This window comes from Xyrauchen texanus, chromosome 25, assembly GCF_025860055.1.
Source record: "Xyrauchen texanus isolate HMW12.3.18 chromosome 25, RBS_HiC_50CHRs, whole genome shotgun sequence".
Classification (NCBI taxonomy): Eukaryota; Metazoa; Chordata; class Actinopteri; order Cypriniformes; family Catostomidae; genus Xyrauchen; species Xyrauchen texanus.
Window position 1 is genome coordinate 26,671,921 of NC_068300.1, and position 17,259 is coordinate 26,689,179.

Genomic DNA, 17,259 nt, shown 5'->3' on the forward strand with positions numbered 1-17,259 from the left:
TGAAAGAAGTTTGTTTGAAATCTTTGCAAATGTATAAAAATTTTTAAAAAAAAAAATCACATGTACATAAGTATTCACAGCCTTTGCTCAATACTTTGTTGAGGCACCTTTGGCACCAATTACAGCCTCAAGTCTTTTTGAGTATGATGCTACAAGCTTGGCACACCTACTTTTGGGCAGTTTCTCCCATTCTTCTTTGCATGACCTCTCAAGCTCCATCAGGTTGGATGGGGAGCGTCGGTGCACAGCCATTTTCAGATCTCTCCAGAGATGTTCAATCAGGTTCAAGTTTGGGCTCCGGCTAGGCCACTCAAGGACATTCACTGAGTTGTCCCGTAGCCACTCCTTTGTTATCTTGGCTGTGTGCTTGGGGTCATTGTCCTGTCAGAAGATGAACCTTCACCCCAGTCTGAGATCCAGAGCACACTGGAACAGGTTTTCATCAAGGATGTCTCTGTACATTGCTGCATTCATCTTTCCCTCAATCCTGACTCGTCTCCCAGTTCCTGCTGCTGGATCAAAACATCCCCACAGCATGATGCTGCCATACCATGCTTCACTGTAGGGATGGTATTGGCCAGGTGATGAGCGGTGGCTGGTTTCCTCCAGACATGATGCTTGCCATTTAGGCCAAAGTGTTCAATCTTTGTTTCATCAGACCAGAGAATAGTTTCTCATGGTCTGAGAGTCCTTCAGGTGCCTTTTGGCAAACTCCAGTCGGGCTGTCATGTGCCTTTTACTGAGGAGTGGCTCCCGTCTGGCCACTCTACCATACAGGCCTGATTGGTGGAGTGCTGCAGAGATGGTTGTTCTTCTGGAAGGTTCTCCTCTCTCCACGGAGAAACACTGGAGCTCTGTCAGAGTGACCATCAGGTTCTTGGTCACCTCCCTGATTAAGGCCCTTCTCCCCCGATCACCCAATTTGGCCAGGTGGCCAGCTCTAGGAGTCCTGGTGGTTCCAAACTTCTTCCATTTTCGGATGATGGAGGCCACTGTGCTCATTGGGACCTTCAGTGCTGCAGAAATGTATCTGTACCCTTCCACAGATCTGTGCCTTAATACAATCCTGTCTCGGAAGTCTACAGACAATTCCTTGGACTTCATGGCTTGGTTTGTGCTCTGACATGCACTGTTAACTGTGGGACCTTATATAGACAGGTGTGTTCCTTTCCAAATCATGTCCAATCAACTGAAATTACCACATATGGACTCCAATCAAGTTGTAGAAACATCTCAAGGATGATCTGTGGAAACAGGATCCACCTGAGCTCAATTTGGAGTGTCATGGCAAAGGCTGTGAGTACATGGGATTTTTTTTTTTTTAATACATTTGCAAAGATTTCAAACAAACTTCTTTCACATTGTCATTATGGGGTATTGTTTGTAGAATTTTAAAGAAAATAATGAATTTAATCCATTTTGGAATAAGGCTGTAACATAAAAGTGAAGCGCTGTGAATACTTTCCAGATGCACTGTAAGTGGACAGTCATAAGCAATGCTGTGAAAATTAGACTTTTCAGGTTAGTTTTAATCAGACAAGTTTGACATTGCTCCCTTCCTAAAATATGTATGTAGCATAATATTATTGTAAGAAAGGTCTTAGTATTATATTCTCATCTGTCTATATGGCATTGGAATACATTTCTTTAAGTATTAAAGAGTAAGTTCACCCAAAAAGGAAACATTTCTCACCAATTACTCTTTCATGCCATCTCAGATGTGTATGACTTTCTTTCTTCTGCTGAACACAAAGATGTTTAGAAGAATATTTCAGCTCTGTAGATCTGAACAATGCAAATAAATGTTGACCAGGCCTTTCAAACACCAAAAAGCACTTAAAAGGCATCATCCATATGACTCCAGTGGTTTAATATTCGTTTTCTGAATTGATGCAATCACTTTCGTTTAGAAACAGATCAATGTTTCAATACTTATTTACTATAAATCTCCATGTTTTACTTTAAAGTGGAGATTTATACTCAAAGCACTTAAATATTGATCTGTTTCTCACCTACACCTATTGTATTTCTTCTGAAGACATAGATTTAACCACTGGAGTCATGTGGATTACTTCTATAATGCCTTTGTGAGGTTTTTGGAGCTTGACATGTCTGGTCACCATTTACTTGCATTGTATGAATCTACTGGGGAAGATCCATCCATCTTGTATAGACACTTGACGTGGGTATTGCTGGAGCCTATCCCAGCTGTCTCCGGCTGAAGGCAGGGAAACACCCTTGATAGGTGGCCAGTCCATCACAGGGCAGACACACACATTCACACTCTCACTCTTACCTATGTGCAATTTAGAGTTTCCAATTCACTTAACCTGCATGTTTTGGACTATGGGGAAACCCACACGAACATGGGGAGAACATACAAACTCCATCACAGTCCTGGGTGAGCTGTGACTCAAACCGGGGGCCTTCTTATTATGAGATGACTGCTACCCAGAGTAAATGGTGAGATAATTAAATTTTTAGGTAAACCATCCCTTTAGCACAAAACTGTAAGATTTATTGGTGAAGTGTGTCATTTCTGTGCCACTAGCTTCACCAAAAATAATAAAAAACATGCTGTATAGCATTGTACACATTCACAAAGAAAGCTATATTGCAGACTTAACAATTCCATTGCAGGAATCTTACAGTAATGCACATTAGATTAATTCTCAGGCCAGTCACAGCACATGCAATTGACATTGAAGACGGTCTGTGCAGGGCATCTCTGTACAAAAGTCTTTCCATTAACACACTGTATGAAGGACATCAGGTCAGCTGGATTTGCAAACATCCCAGCTGGCTTGCCTTCACAGAACTCTGTTCTGGGTGCTGCTGTTGTTTGAATATAAGGTCTTATGGAATGGGATGCAGCAGTGGATGCTCTTGTTGAAGTTTCACCAAGCAGATATGTTGTATTTGGAGGTGGAGGAAGTAGTTCTGGAGTATATTAAATGACATGGGTTATTTGATGTTTTCTCTTATTTTTCTGATTTATATTATCTTTCTTAGAAGGCAGTCACACTAATATTGATTATTTACCAGTATTAAGAAGAGTTTGGAGGTGGCTGATGAGTGGGTTCTTGCCCTGCCCACAGAACTGTCCCGTAAAGTCATCAAGATCCAGAGTCCAGACAAAGGCTCCTCCAAACTTATTCTCCTTTAGGTAGCGCACCTGAAGAACAGAGAGTTGAAGTCAGAAAATTACATACACCTTAGCCAAATACATTTAAACTCAGTTTTTCCACAATTCCTAACATTTAATTGTAGAAAACTTTCCCTGTGTTTGGTCAGTTAGGATCACTGTTTTACTTTATTTTAAGAATGTGAACTGTCAGAATAACAGTAGAGAGAATAATTTATTACTTTCAGAAGTTTACATACACTTTGTTAGTATTTGGTAGCATTGCCTTTAAATTGTTTAACTTGGGTCAAACGTTTTAATTAGCCTTCCACAAGCTTCTCACAGTAAGTTGCTGGATTGTTGGCCCATTCCTCCAGACAGAACTCGTGGCCTCCTTGCTTGCACATGCTTTTTCAGTTCTGCCCACACATTTTTTTATCTGATTGAGGTCAGGGTTTTTTGATGGCCTCTCCAATACCTTGACTTTGTTGTTCATAAGCCATTTTGCCACAACTTTGGTGGTATGCTTGGGGTCATTGTCCATTTGGAAGACCCATTTGCGATAAAGCTTTTTACTTCCTGGCTGCTATCTTGAGATGTTGCTTCAGTATATCCACATAATTTTTGTTCCTCATGTTGCCATCTATTTTGTGAATTGCACCAGTCCCTCCTACAGTAAAGCACCACCACAACATGATGCTGCCACCCCCATGCTTCATGGTTTGGACGGTGTTCTTCGGCTTGCAAGCCTCACCCTTTTTCCTCCAAACACAATGATGCTAATTATGGCCAAACAGTTACATTTGTTGAGTATGAACGGAAAATCATGAACTCATTAATTCTGAATGCAATGCACACATTTTTGCGAAGGATCCAAAACCCCCACACACTGTTACTCTCCCCACACCCCCCTCCTTAGATGAGAAAAGAATGTGAGATTTTCTTAGACACACATGTTCCTTTCATTTAAAACCAAAGAAATGGCTTATTTTAAGGAAATATGTTTTATTCCCGTATGCTTGGGTATTTCTGCGGTTATATCAAACGAGTTAAGATTGTTTAGTTGTGTAGTTAAACTCTGAGGCCTTATATAAAGGGTCTTAAAATATATACTCACTTTTAAGTGTACCAAATACAAGTTTCTTGGTATCAAATTAAACCTTACGACTCGCCCTAGCTGAATATATATATAAGGTTACATTAAAATGTATTCTGCTATGTTTTACCATCTTTTGAGTGATTCAAACCACATCCAGGACACTGTCGTAAATTAGGCAAATGACGAGCCTTGGCAGGACAAAGAAACCATCTCGCGCCCAAAACAAAGGAGCCTCATTGGGCCATTTCTCCCAAAGGAGGTGTGACCTCCCTGCCTTAAAAGTCAGGCTTCGGCATTGACTCTTTCTCTTTTGCTGCTCCCACTTCAACTCTTATCTCTTTTGTCCTGCTCTTGTCCTTTGTCTCTTCTCTCTCCAAGCTCTCTTGCTTTTCTGTGTTATTTTCGTCAGACATGTCTTTTATTTTATTTGGCGTTTATCTCAGTCTTTTATTTGTCTTCGGACAAAGCTCAACACTTTACGTTTCTGGAGCAGTCCGATACCCTCCGGGTGAAAGGACTTTCTCTCAGCAACAACAACAGCCACTCCTAAGATGCTTTGAACTTCCCGCGAGCGATCCACGCTCGGGAAACACCAAGAGAAACCCTCCAGCTCACGGACGCAATGAGGACATTCACGCACACACGCAGTCTTGTTCAGCGACACAAAGGTCCATTTTGCAAGTATTATTCCATCTAAATTCAAATGCGTTAAAGTGTGTAATTCCCTTGCTGGCTCTTAAGGTTTAACTGTTGTAACAAGTTTGAACCCTGTAATCTCTTTTATTTTCCTTACTGTTTTTACTTTGTTTATTTTATGTTTGTTCTATGTTAAATGTTTGTTTGTTAAGTGTAGTGATATATCCTAGTTCCTTCTATTAAACCCAATTATACGCTTGATTGTCTGTGTTTGTTGGTCATAAAACAAAGCCTCTTTAATGTGCAATCTAAAACTACGAGCTGATATTATCAAAGTAAGTTAACGTGCTTTTGATGAGTAGGCTTATACTAAGAATAACCCTTCTGGAAAATTGATCAACGTGGTTCGGCGGACAAACTGGTTGGTCGCGGTACGGGTCAATTCCATTAAGGTGTTCTGAAAATTAATATAGCCTGTCTGCATCTGATGTATATTCCTAAATAATTATAATTTGTTGTGTTTAATTATCTATATATATCTGAAGCAGACTCTTGGACTATATAAGCCCTTTTTGGGGCGATTTAGAATGTATTGTTATCTAGTTCAAACCGTACGATTAATCATTGATTACGATCATTAAAATTAATTGTACATTCCCCAAACCTGAACCAAGAAACCCTACATAATGGTGGAGAATGCGGGCACATTTTAAGCTTTGTTTTCTGAACTAATGCTTTGTCAATTTTGTGTATTTTTGTTGTTAATACTGTACGCGAGCGCGCCGAACTGAAAGGCACAAAGCCGATTCTCAGTTCAGCATTTAACAGCGGCTAAATATATGTCAACATTTAATTTTGCCACTGTTGATTACCACAATAAACTGCAGTCCATAATACTAAATTGTTCCGGTAAAGACGAAGAAATCTCTTTGCTGTGGGACATTTTATTTTAGTATTATCGAAATCACCTGTCTAGAACGAGTCTCTTCTTTCAGCGTGATCTAAAACTGTTATGGGCGAGTTTCCCCAAACAGGTAAAGGCCTTATTTGTGTCGTTAAGATTGAACGTGGTTATTTCGGTAGCCTCTAATAATCGACTACAACGACCACTCCCTAAAAGTTAAAGTCAGCCTAGCTAACTGATGCAAACTTTTTGCAGACCTAATCAGAAAACGCGCCAAGCCAGTATCTGATTGGGAAATCGTATACGGGAGTCTTTGAACCTTGATCAAGTGATAAAACAACAGCGAAGAAATCCTTTTGTGTATATATTTATTGTGTGTTGGCAGCGAAGAAAAATCCTGCCACACACACTTGTGTGCAGGAAACTGGCACAAATGAATCCACCGAGATTTAAAACTTAATCTGTGATGGTGCAGAAAATCAGGGCAAAACACTTAAAATTGAATTAAGTGTCTCAGTACAGCTGCTGATATCCCACTTGGGGGGGAGCACGCCTTTGTGGCATTCCCTGCTAAGTCGGCTTATCTCTTTTTCCCTCCTTTTATTTCATTTTGGAATTGTTTACCACCTATTCCTATTTGTTCTTTCCTTTTTAATTATCTTCCCTTTTTGGTGATTAATACTTGTTATTACTCCTTTGCTCTTACTACTATCAGTTATTATGCTGTTACTTAACGTCCCTTTACACGCTTATTTGAATCGAGTTTAACAAGTTTAAATTTTATTCAAATTAAGAGTGTCTGTTCATCCTGCCTTGTTTAATTCTGTATTTTTCTTGTGGTTAGATTGTTTTGATAATTAACATCCTTGTCAAAATTCCTTTTTGTTTATCATTATTTGGTAAAGCCTTTTGCCTGTTATTTCTACACACATAATTACTCAATTTGGTTTAAACAAGGAAGCCTTAATTCACTTTAAGTTTCACTTGCTAAATCCTGTTCTGTATTTGTATGTAGAATTCCCTAGTGCACTGTGGTGATTTGACTGTCATCTCTGGTTGGTTCCCAGCGAGCTGGTTTATCCGACCGGCATTACCGACGCTGGCCGTATGTAAGTCTCGGACTTTTCTGTCTCTTTTTATTGGTGCAGCATGCAACGACATCAGCAATTGGGCACTCCAAAGGAAAGTCAACCCCGTCAGTCGACACACAAGGCAAGTTTGGAATAATTACCTAAACCAAGGCCTGAAGAGGGGCCACTCTTTTGAGGGTTCTAGGGAAAATCCAGTCTTGTTGTGCCGTCTGGCAGTTGACACCTTGGTGTTGCCGGTTGTGTTTAAAGTCAAGTTGTTTGAGAGGGCGCACCGTGATAGTAGCAGAGGGCCCGGGAACACTGCGGTCAAGTGTTTGGGACCATTGGAAAGATTGACTGCGTGCTGGTCCCCAGCAGAGTGACCTCAATTCACCCCAGGCAAACTAAAATAAGGTAAAATCCATCCACCAGTATAGGCCACATAATATTAAATATTCCCCCAGTCATTTAAGTGTTTGGCCCATTTCTTTTCTTTCTCTCCCCTAAGCCACACCATCTTCCTAGGGTTTATACCTCGATAGCACCCCACCCTGTTGGTCCTATCATAAGCCCTAGCAGTGGTGGACTAGCTTTGCGTTGTGTTTAATTATCTATATATATCTGAAGCAGACTCTTGGATTATATAAGCCCTTTTTGGGGCGATTTAGAATGTATTGTTATCTAGTTCAAACCGTATGATTAATCATTGATTACGATCATTAAAATTAATTGTACATTCCCAAACCTGAACCAAGAAACCCTACACATTATAGTTTCATCAGACCAGAGGACATTTTGCCAAAAAGTAAGATCTTTGTCCACATGTGCACTTGCAAACTGTAGTCTGGCTTTTTTATGGTGGTTTTGGAGCAGTGGCTTCTTCCTTGCCAAGCAGCCTTTCAGGATATTTCAATATAGGACTCGTTTTACCATGGATATAGCTACTTGTCTACCTGGTTCCTTTAGCATCAGGTCCTCGCTCTGGGATTGATTTGCAATTTTCGCACACAAACTACGTTCATCTCTTGGAGATAGAATGCGTCTCCTTCCAGAGCTTGTATGATGGCTGCATGGCCCCATGGTGTATATACTTGCATACTATTGTTTGTACAGATGAATGTGGTACCTTCAGGGGTTTGGAAATTGCTCTCATGGATGAACCAGTTTATGGAGGTCCACATTTTTTTTTCTAAAGTCTTGGCTGATTTCTTTAGATTTTCCCATGATGTCAAGTAAAGAGGCACTGAGTTTGAAGGTAGGCCTTAAAATACATCCACAGGTATATCGCCAATTAGCCTATCAAAAGCTAATTGGCTAATTGCCTAAAGGCTTGACATAATTTTTTTTTATTTTTCAAGCTGCTTAAAGGGACAGATAACATAGTGAATGTAAACTTCTTACCCACTGGAATTGTGATAGATTCAATTAAATGTGAAACAATCTGTCGATAAACAATTGTTGGAAAAATTACTCAAAGATTACATGCACAAAGTAGCCACAAAAAATGATTGTAATATTTTCTGGAAAATATTAACTTTATATTAATTTAACTGTGTATTTTTTTTCTCTACCCAATATAAAAGTTTTCTATTAGATTATTAGAGATATTTTGAAAATATGGTTCAAAAGCCCCTTTAAAGGAAATATTGTCATTCGACCAGGGTTATCTTTTTAACTAAATTTAATGTAGATTTCTTACTGTTAAAATACATAAATACTCCATGGAGCCCCTAGTGCCCTATTGAAGACCCCTGTTTGAAAACCCCTGATTCAAAGCATTTTGTCAGAAATTGCAAACATTTTATGTAGTTTCTAACCCCACATATTTTACCTTTGTCTCAAAGCTCTCCTTATTATCAAATCCAGCCCACTCCAGTCCCTTGGTTGCATATGGAACTTTCTGATCATTAATCCATTGTGTGGTGGCTCCTCGAAGAAAAGTACAGATCTAAAGAAAAATGATTGGCCCATAACTATTGTGATTTTTAAGCTATTGCAGACCATAAATATGTCACACAATTAATCAATGAGTAGGAAAATGAGGCTGAAGGTATGACCTCATAGTATGACCAGAATCCAGCCTCTTTGGTGTATGTTCCAGCTGAAGCAGGACCACTAGCTGGAGCTCCCACTTCACTGGCCGTGGACGACAGATGAAATGTTCGTCCATATACTGCAAACCCCATCCTCAACTTCTCAACAGGGGCGCCCTGATCTCTCCAGTATTTCATTGCAAAATCCTGCATTGTCATGGTGAATCAATTATTAATTTGGCTTCCAGTCACTTGTTCACAGCTTCTTGTTATTTGCAATCACTCACAGTGTCATTCACATTTCAACAAGATTGTTACAATATTTATTTTTTTAATTATGACAACTTACGAATGGATTACTTCTGTTGTTTATGCAAACGAAACATTGATAGAAGAAAATATTAAAACATAATATTATTCACCTTAAGGGCACACTTTATGTCATACACATCCACAGATGTTATATTCAGGTTTGGGGAGTAATGCAATTTAAATACGTTAATAGTCAGAATACAGTTACTATCAACAAGTAGTTTGATTACTGAAGAGATTACTTTGCATTTGATTGTCATTTGTTTCATTTAATGTTTAGACCATTCAGTTTATATTCATCTATATAACTGATGTGATCTGAGGAGCTTTTGAACAGTGGTGAAACACTTTCTTATGATGTGTTACATTCATGTGAGCACTTTCACACTGTTGTAAGTGAAAAGGTGGATATGACATCATTGAGGAACTTTCCATTGGGAGCGTTATAGAAGGGCTACGTAATGTTTCTACAGCTAAACAAAAAACAGAAACACTTTGAGAGATGAAGCATAAATACATGATTACATGCCTTGTCAATGCGGTTAGGATAATTTTACATGAAATGCTAACCAATGTAGCCTTTAACAATGTATAGAAAGCTACAAATAATATATTTTCTGCCTCATTATATGAACTGAATCCACATATGTTCAGAAAATGATGTCATTGTGTACACTATGTGGAGTTTTAAAGTTTGGACAAGCAAAAATAGTTAACCTTGTATAAATTGTAACATTTAACTTTATACTAAACTAAAATGCTGTTTCTTGCCTTTACATGCATCTGTTACCAGGTGTGATTACATTTAATAATGAATTCTATGTTGAAAATGCACATTGGAGCATAACATTTTTTCTCTAGTAGAACCTTTAATTTTAGAACAGAGATGTGCTGCAAAAATCATATTCCTATTAAGAATTAAATATTGGTTTTCTGTAAAAATATCTTAAAAATCCTTAAAACAAGATACATTTACAAAATTTACAAAATTTGCAAAATATTGATATTTCATATTTTATTGATATTTAGGCTATTTTTTTCAGAGAATGTTTTTTTTTTACATTTAAGTTAATTTTCTTACTTTAGTTACTTGTTTGTAGTCAAAACAAGTGAAAACAAAATTCCAGTGCTGAAGCAGCCATCCAAAGTATTTAATTACATTACTGACAATGATTAATCTAACGGAATATGTTACAAATTACATTTTACAGCATGTATTCTCTAATCTGTAGCGGAATGATTTTTAAAAGTAACCCTCCCAACCCTTGTTATTTTTGGAGACTCAAAGGTATAGTTCACCCAATAAACCCTTATGCTATTCCAAACCTGTATTACTTTATTCTATGGAACACAAAAGCCTCAGTCACATTAACTTTTACTCTATGGAGAAAAAAAGATGCAATGAAAGTGAATAGAGACTGAGGCTGACATTATGCTTAATAACTCCTTTTGTGATCCACAGAAGAAAGAAAGTAATACAGGTTTGGACCAACATTGGATTTTATTGAGGTTTCAACTGAAAATAAAAGGTGTAAGGCCTTCTTACTGTATTAAAGTAGATCATGTCCCCTTTATCTCCACTGCCATGATAGAGAGGACTGTTGTGTCCAGTGAACCTTTCCCATGAGCCATGGAAGTCATAGGTCATGACACTGATGAAGTCCAAAAACCTACATCACCAGTGATTACAGCAAGTTTATACATTAGATTGACTTTAAAAAGACATTCAAGAAAGAAATTAGGCACATTGTGTGATTTTTTGATTTATTTTTTTATTGATATATTTTGCTGTCTGCATTGCATGGATCTGCATTTAAGCTAGTCTGTCTGAAGCATAAACGTATGATTAAAAGTGAACAAAAAATACTATGAACATTTTTAGTACTATACCTCCAAAAACTTCTAAATAAATAAAATGTTTAAACTTAAGAAGACATACTTAGCAATTTCTGATATTTCATAACCAGTATCAATGGCTCCTTTCCCAGCAGCCACTGCAGCAGTGAGCATGAGTCTGGGGATTCCAGTAGCTTCACTCTCTGCCTTGTAAGCTTCCAGGAGTTCCTGTAATGGCAAAATAAAAAAACATTTTTTATTTCTTTGTATTCAAATACATTTATTCCACTTTAGTAGTTTATTTTAGAACATACATTTGAAGTGTAGCCTAAATCCCAGGCTAATTGTTTCTCTGATTCTCTTATTTTCCTAATTATTTTCTCACTGTCTTAGAAACTGTTAAGAGCGCAGCAGGCTCTCCCTCACCATCAGTCACCAGCTCTTACTCGCCTGAGTTTTAATCACATACACCTGCAGCTTATCATCACCTCATTAAGACTTGCTCTTAAACCTCAATCTCACAGCTTCTAGCCTTTTTGAAGGTACCTTGGACGTACCTTTCGCTCTGCTACAGTGAAAATCTGCTTCTCCATTTATTACTTGCATGATTGTCAATGATCTCTTCTGAATATACAAGATGAGTGACTCTTGAGAATTCTGAGGATACAGCATATCTAATCACCTGTGTTAACCTCTCCTGGTTGTCAACGATCTGCTCCAGATATGCAAGATAAGTGACTTTGTGAAACCTGAGTTTACTGCAAATCTACTTACCTGTTTGAATCTTGCCGGTTATACTACGAACCTCTCTGAATGTGCTGGAAACGTGACTTTTGAGAATTCTGAATATACTATATGTATTGATATACAAACCTGCTGCTCAGTTTATGAAAGTGACTCGCCTGTGATCCTGTCTGAAGTTTAAGTTGCCTGTTTTTGTATGAAATTAATGATTTGTGGGTCTGTGCCTACTGCCTTAGTTCACTGTATGATCAAAGACTGTGTTCCAGATACCCCTGGCAGCATATCAGCATCCCATGCTGGGGACCAGCATAAATAACACAACATATGCAGGAGGCCGGAAATGTTGGTCTTATTATGACTCACAGTCAAACTATAAAAGTGCAATCATATTTTGATGTTAAGTCACCTCAGATTTCATTGTGTGAAGCTTTGTACAAAGAATACAAAATTGTAAATGCTGAAGTACCTTGCAAAGCAGAGTGAATCTTTGTTTGTCCTCTGGAGGACTTCCACGGGATCCAGGATATTCCCAATCAAGGTCCAGTCCATCAAATCCATGAGTCCTCAGAAAGCTGATGGAGGACCGTATAAAAGTCTGTCTGTTTTGTGGTGTGGACACCATGGCACTAAACCTGAAGTGATGGCAAGAGGCTCCATGAAAAATAATTAAACCTGGTTCTATTTAAAACGGATCGTTCAAAGCTTGGTATTCACGCAGAACACTTACTGAGCTGTGCCAAAATTCCATCCTCCAACAGCCAAGAGTGTTTTCAAGTTGGGATTTCTATCAAAATCAAATATTTGTATCATGTGGACTGAAATGCTCGCTGACAATATAAAATCACAATCACATTTTTCAAAATCACATATTACACAATACCTACAGCATAAGAAACATGGCAGCAAATAGTTTTGTTAGCTTGTATTCAGTCAGAAAGTTTAGATAAGACAAATAAATAAGGTAAATTAACAGGTAGAAAGCCAGATAAACAAGGTGCAAATGAAAGCTTAAGTTCTTGGATAATAACACATTCGTTGTTACCAAATATATTATTTACTGACTTTTGATAATTAAGGGTCAAAGTTATGTTGTGTGTTTGGGCAAAAGTGAGTTTTAAGTGAGAAGCAACACACAGAAAAACGGTTTATTTTAAACAAGGACAACAGAACAACACATTTGTCTTCTATCATTAATTTGAGTGATTAATATTACAGGATTATGCAATTAATGATTTATTAATGATTAATATGATTAAATTGTACAGTTTGGAATATATATATTTTTTTTCTCTAAATAAATATTTGTGCTGTCATTCACAAAACATTTTTTATCGCTATCAATCACATACATTTTAACTTAATCGCGATGAATCATAGATTTTGAAAATGCAAAAATTTGACACCATAGTAATGCATTTATTTCCATATAAGAAAATAAAACAATATGTAACGATGCTTTATTAACATTTTCCAAACAAAGACATCTATAGCATAAAGATAGAAATGCACTAAAATAGCTATATTTAAGTAACATGAAACGTTTCACAAAGTCTAATTATGAGTTTGACTGGGCTTATTTTGTATATTAAATAGCGCTCAGCGGTCCCCTCTCCAGTCACTTATTTCCAGGGGTTTCAGTACAGCGTAAAAATGTGACGTGGTAGTGTAGGCGTTCTCCTAATTCAAAATTTGCATCAACAAAAACATTTACCGATTTCCCTATTTTGTCTTAGATTCTCCATGGCTGTTCCATCAGTTTGCTGTCGCTGTTATGAAAAAAGCCCGCGGAAAGAAGGCACTATAATGCGCATTTGTTTTATGTCATGGCCACGCCCCTTGTGCGTCGCTGTACTGAAACCCCTGTACTTTAGTGAATGCCGTCCTCTCTCCATCATTTGATCACTGACAGGAAAGCGTTGTTGTTGTGGTGTGTGTCAGTGTAATTACTCCGGGCGTACACATCGCAAATGTTCCGCCTTTCCAATAAGTGTTAATGCTGGTTTATGCTGACTGCCATTAATGGTCAATGAGTTCATCGCAATTAAAAAAAAAAAAAAAAAAGGAAATCTTTAAGCATTTTTTTAATGAATTGCATGCGTTAACACATTCATTCTGACAGCTCAAATACATACATTTTTACTTAAACATATTATATATAAATTATTAAAAAAATTATAACATAAATGAAAGGAACTAATTTAATCGTTGGCTTGGCTTGAACTGTGTCTGTAAAATACCTTATTATAATAAGTATTATTACTATTATCATTATACATTATTTTATGTTATATATAGGTATGTGTGTATTTAGAGGTATTAGGTTGGTAAATGGTGTGTATGAAGGTTATAAATGATTATCTATTCTGTTTTTATGCCCAGTGTGATAACCCACCCTAAAATCAATGTGCCAATAAACCCCACTCACACTTTTTTGGATAACTGATGTTAGCCAGCAGTAATAGCTTATCACAGTCTTAAATCTTATATAAAGACACTAGCTGATAACCATCTCTGTTAAATAAAATATATGTATTAAAACTTTTCTTGATTATTTCTATAACATTTTTACCAGATATGTTTATATTTTGTTTTGAAATGGATCAAATGAAAAGTTCTCTTCACAATAACAAATTTTTACATTCAGATGCCCTGACAGAATCAATAAGTGTAGGTCAAGAAAGTGAACATTTAGATGTTACACCTTTTTGAAAATAATTTCAGCCATCTCAGCCATCCAACCCGTTCTCCCATAACTGTAGAGTACATAACATCTGATCATACATACGTTTTCTTCAGTCCATTGAAAGATCTGTAGAGAGTTTCATCATTCCATTCTAAGGTGGTCAACTCATTTGCCTGATTAATAATGGAAAATGCATAAATTAAATGAGTGCAAAGGTGTGGATCCACATTAGATGGCAGGTACTTGCTGACATTAGGTCTGTACTGAGACCAGTTTGTAAAGTAGCATATTAGCTGGGAGGCCAATCCTGAAATTAAAATAATAATAATGTGAGTTAATATGAAACAATGTGAAATGGAGAGTACTATTAAGTTTTATGAACTTACCAAATTGACACAATGCCAGGGAGAGGCCTGAAAGAAGAAATAATGAAATGAAAATAAATAAATAAATAAATCATTACATTGACAATACATTGTGTAAGATCAAGAATCACCTACCAGCTAGAAAAATACATTTGGTCATCATAAAGTGACAGTTGCAGAAACTATCCACAAATGCTGTATAAATGACGAAAACAGTGTTTATATTGTTTCCTTTAACCACCCACATGATACCAATGATTAATCAAAACACACAAGAATGGAATTTCTCAACAACAAATAAAAATGTCATCTGCCCTAGATGTGTCAAACATCACATGTTTGGGGGAATTGACCATTCTAGAATAATAACAACCATAGGGTTTAGTAGTGGACCTATTGTAGTGCCATCTTTCATTTTTGATGACTATGAAGCTGTGATATATACGCTTATAGTCTCTTCAATTGATTGTTCTGTTGTTTAAAGTGTTTTGGATCGTTTCGCAGATGCAACATTGAAAAAAAAACATCTTTCAAAGAAATGTCACTAGTTTTGAAAAATGAAGTGTGATCTATGAGGTTTTCAGTGCATAACATTAAAGAGATGGCAAGCTTTTCCTTCACAGCCTCGTTTTGTTTCACGCCACAACTCAAATGACAAACTGTCTATGTTATGATCGTAGGACAGTATTTGGTCATAGTTTCACCCAAAAATGAATATTCTCTTATCATTTACTCACCCATATGCCATTCCAGATGGTCTGAATATCTCAGCTCTGTAGGTTCATAAAATGCAAGTGAATGATGAACAGACCTTTCAAGCTCCAGAAATCACAAGGCAGCAGAAAACTAATCCATAAGACTCAAGTGGTTAAATCCATGTTCTCTGAAGCAATATGATAAGTGTGGGTGAGAAACAGATCAATATTGAATTACTTTTTTTTAAAACCATAAATCTCCACTTTCACTTAGATTTATGGCAATAATAATAATAATAATTAAAAAAAGTCCACTGTTTCTGTATAAAATATACTTATTTGAAAATTGCTTTGGAAAAAAGCATCTGGTTAATGTAAATGTTATACCACAAGTTTCTAAAGACCTATTTTGTTGATTAGAAATTATTTATTTTTTTACAGTGAATGATGGATAAACTGTAATACAGTCCTAACCAGTTATTTAAAGTACAGAACATTATTCTTGCCATTTTTTAACTACATAAAAACCTACTATTATGAATTAGCTACTTAAAATTTCACACACATTTTTATAAAAAACATTATATTTCATATATTTATATGATTTATTTATCTGATTATACTGAGTTTATCCTGTTGTCACACAACACAAATCTTTACAATCAGCTTTCATCAATAGTGAATGATACAATATAGTAATAATATATCATATTTGATATAATAATATCACATCTTTTCCACTTAGTTATAAAAGGTCAATATCAGTGTTGGATAGTTTCTTTATCTTTATGGCCCAAATTGACACAATTTCTCACAGCTGCCACATTCCTTGTCTTTGTAGTTAGAAACTAATAATAGCTGGATGCAGAGGATTGGTATTTGATCAACTGATAACAGTCTTAAAAATGGCTTTAGTCATTTAACGAATACATTTGAGAGTTTTCTTTTTTGAGGGAGAAGTTGTATTGTTGCATAAATGTGACTCATAAAAATAGATCATGACAACATTTCACCCCTCAGATGGTGAATTTACTCCCCTTCTCTAGTCACAAAATGTGCTTTTAAGAATGTAACCACACCACAACTAAACCAAAAATAATTACATGAATTCAGTTTAACCCGTATGTGTTTAGAACTCAATAGAACATTTAGCAACAAGAAAATGTCACAAGGACATCACACAATGTTCTTTATTTAGAGCAGGAAACGTGACTCATGGATGAATTATATCTTTGGACATAAGATCATTTCACATGATTATAGTATAGGTTGTGTAAGACAAGCCTTTTTCTGATTCTTGTGAAATTGTATTTCTTAAGGCTTACCAAAACTGGACTACAAATTGGAAAAATATTGACTGGTCTGACAAATCTGGATTTCTGCTAAGGTACACAAATGATAGGCCCACTGCAGCCTCCGCTTTCTGTTCTTGGCTGACAGAAGTGGAACCCGATATGTGGATCTTCTGCTGTTGTAGCCCATCTGCCTCAAGTTTCGACATGTTGTGCATTCTGAGATGTTATTCTTCTCACTACAATTGTACAGAGCAGTTATCTGAGTTACCGTAGTCTTTATGTCAGCTCAAACCAGTCTGGCCATTCTCCGTTGACCTCTCTCATCAACAAAGAGTTTTCGTCAACAGAACTGCCACACACTGGTTGTTGTTTTATTTTTGTCTCGTACCATTCTGAGTAAATTCTATAGACTTTTGTGTGTGAAAATCCCAGGAGATCAGCAGTAAACCAGCCCATCTGGCAC

At 36.8% G+C, this 17,259-nt stretch overlaps 1 protein-coding gene across 1 annotated transcript; it reads right to left on the bottom strand.

The window, feature by feature from the left end:
- Window positions 1-31: 31 nt before the first annotated feature.
- Window positions 32-15,035, bottom strand: LOC127619280 (acidic mammalian chitinase-like). The gene is made up of 11 exons (XM_052092139.1): window positions 14,942-15,035; window positions 14,828-14,854; window positions 14,544-14,748; window positions 12,486-12,542; window positions 12,225-12,390; window positions 11,118-11,242; window positions 10,725-10,848; window positions 8,891-9,073; window positions 8,665-8,781; window positions 3,043-3,175; window positions 32-2,940 (listed from the first exon to the last, which is right to left on the bottom strand). The coding sequence occupies exons 1-11, from the start codon at window positions 14,967-14,969 to the stop codon at window positions 2,666-2,668; spliced, it is 1,440 nt and encodes a 479-aa protein (XP_051948099.1). The 5' UTR covers window positions 14,970-15,035; the 3' UTR covers window positions 32-2,665.
- Window positions 15,036-17,259: the final 2,224 nt, after the last annotated feature.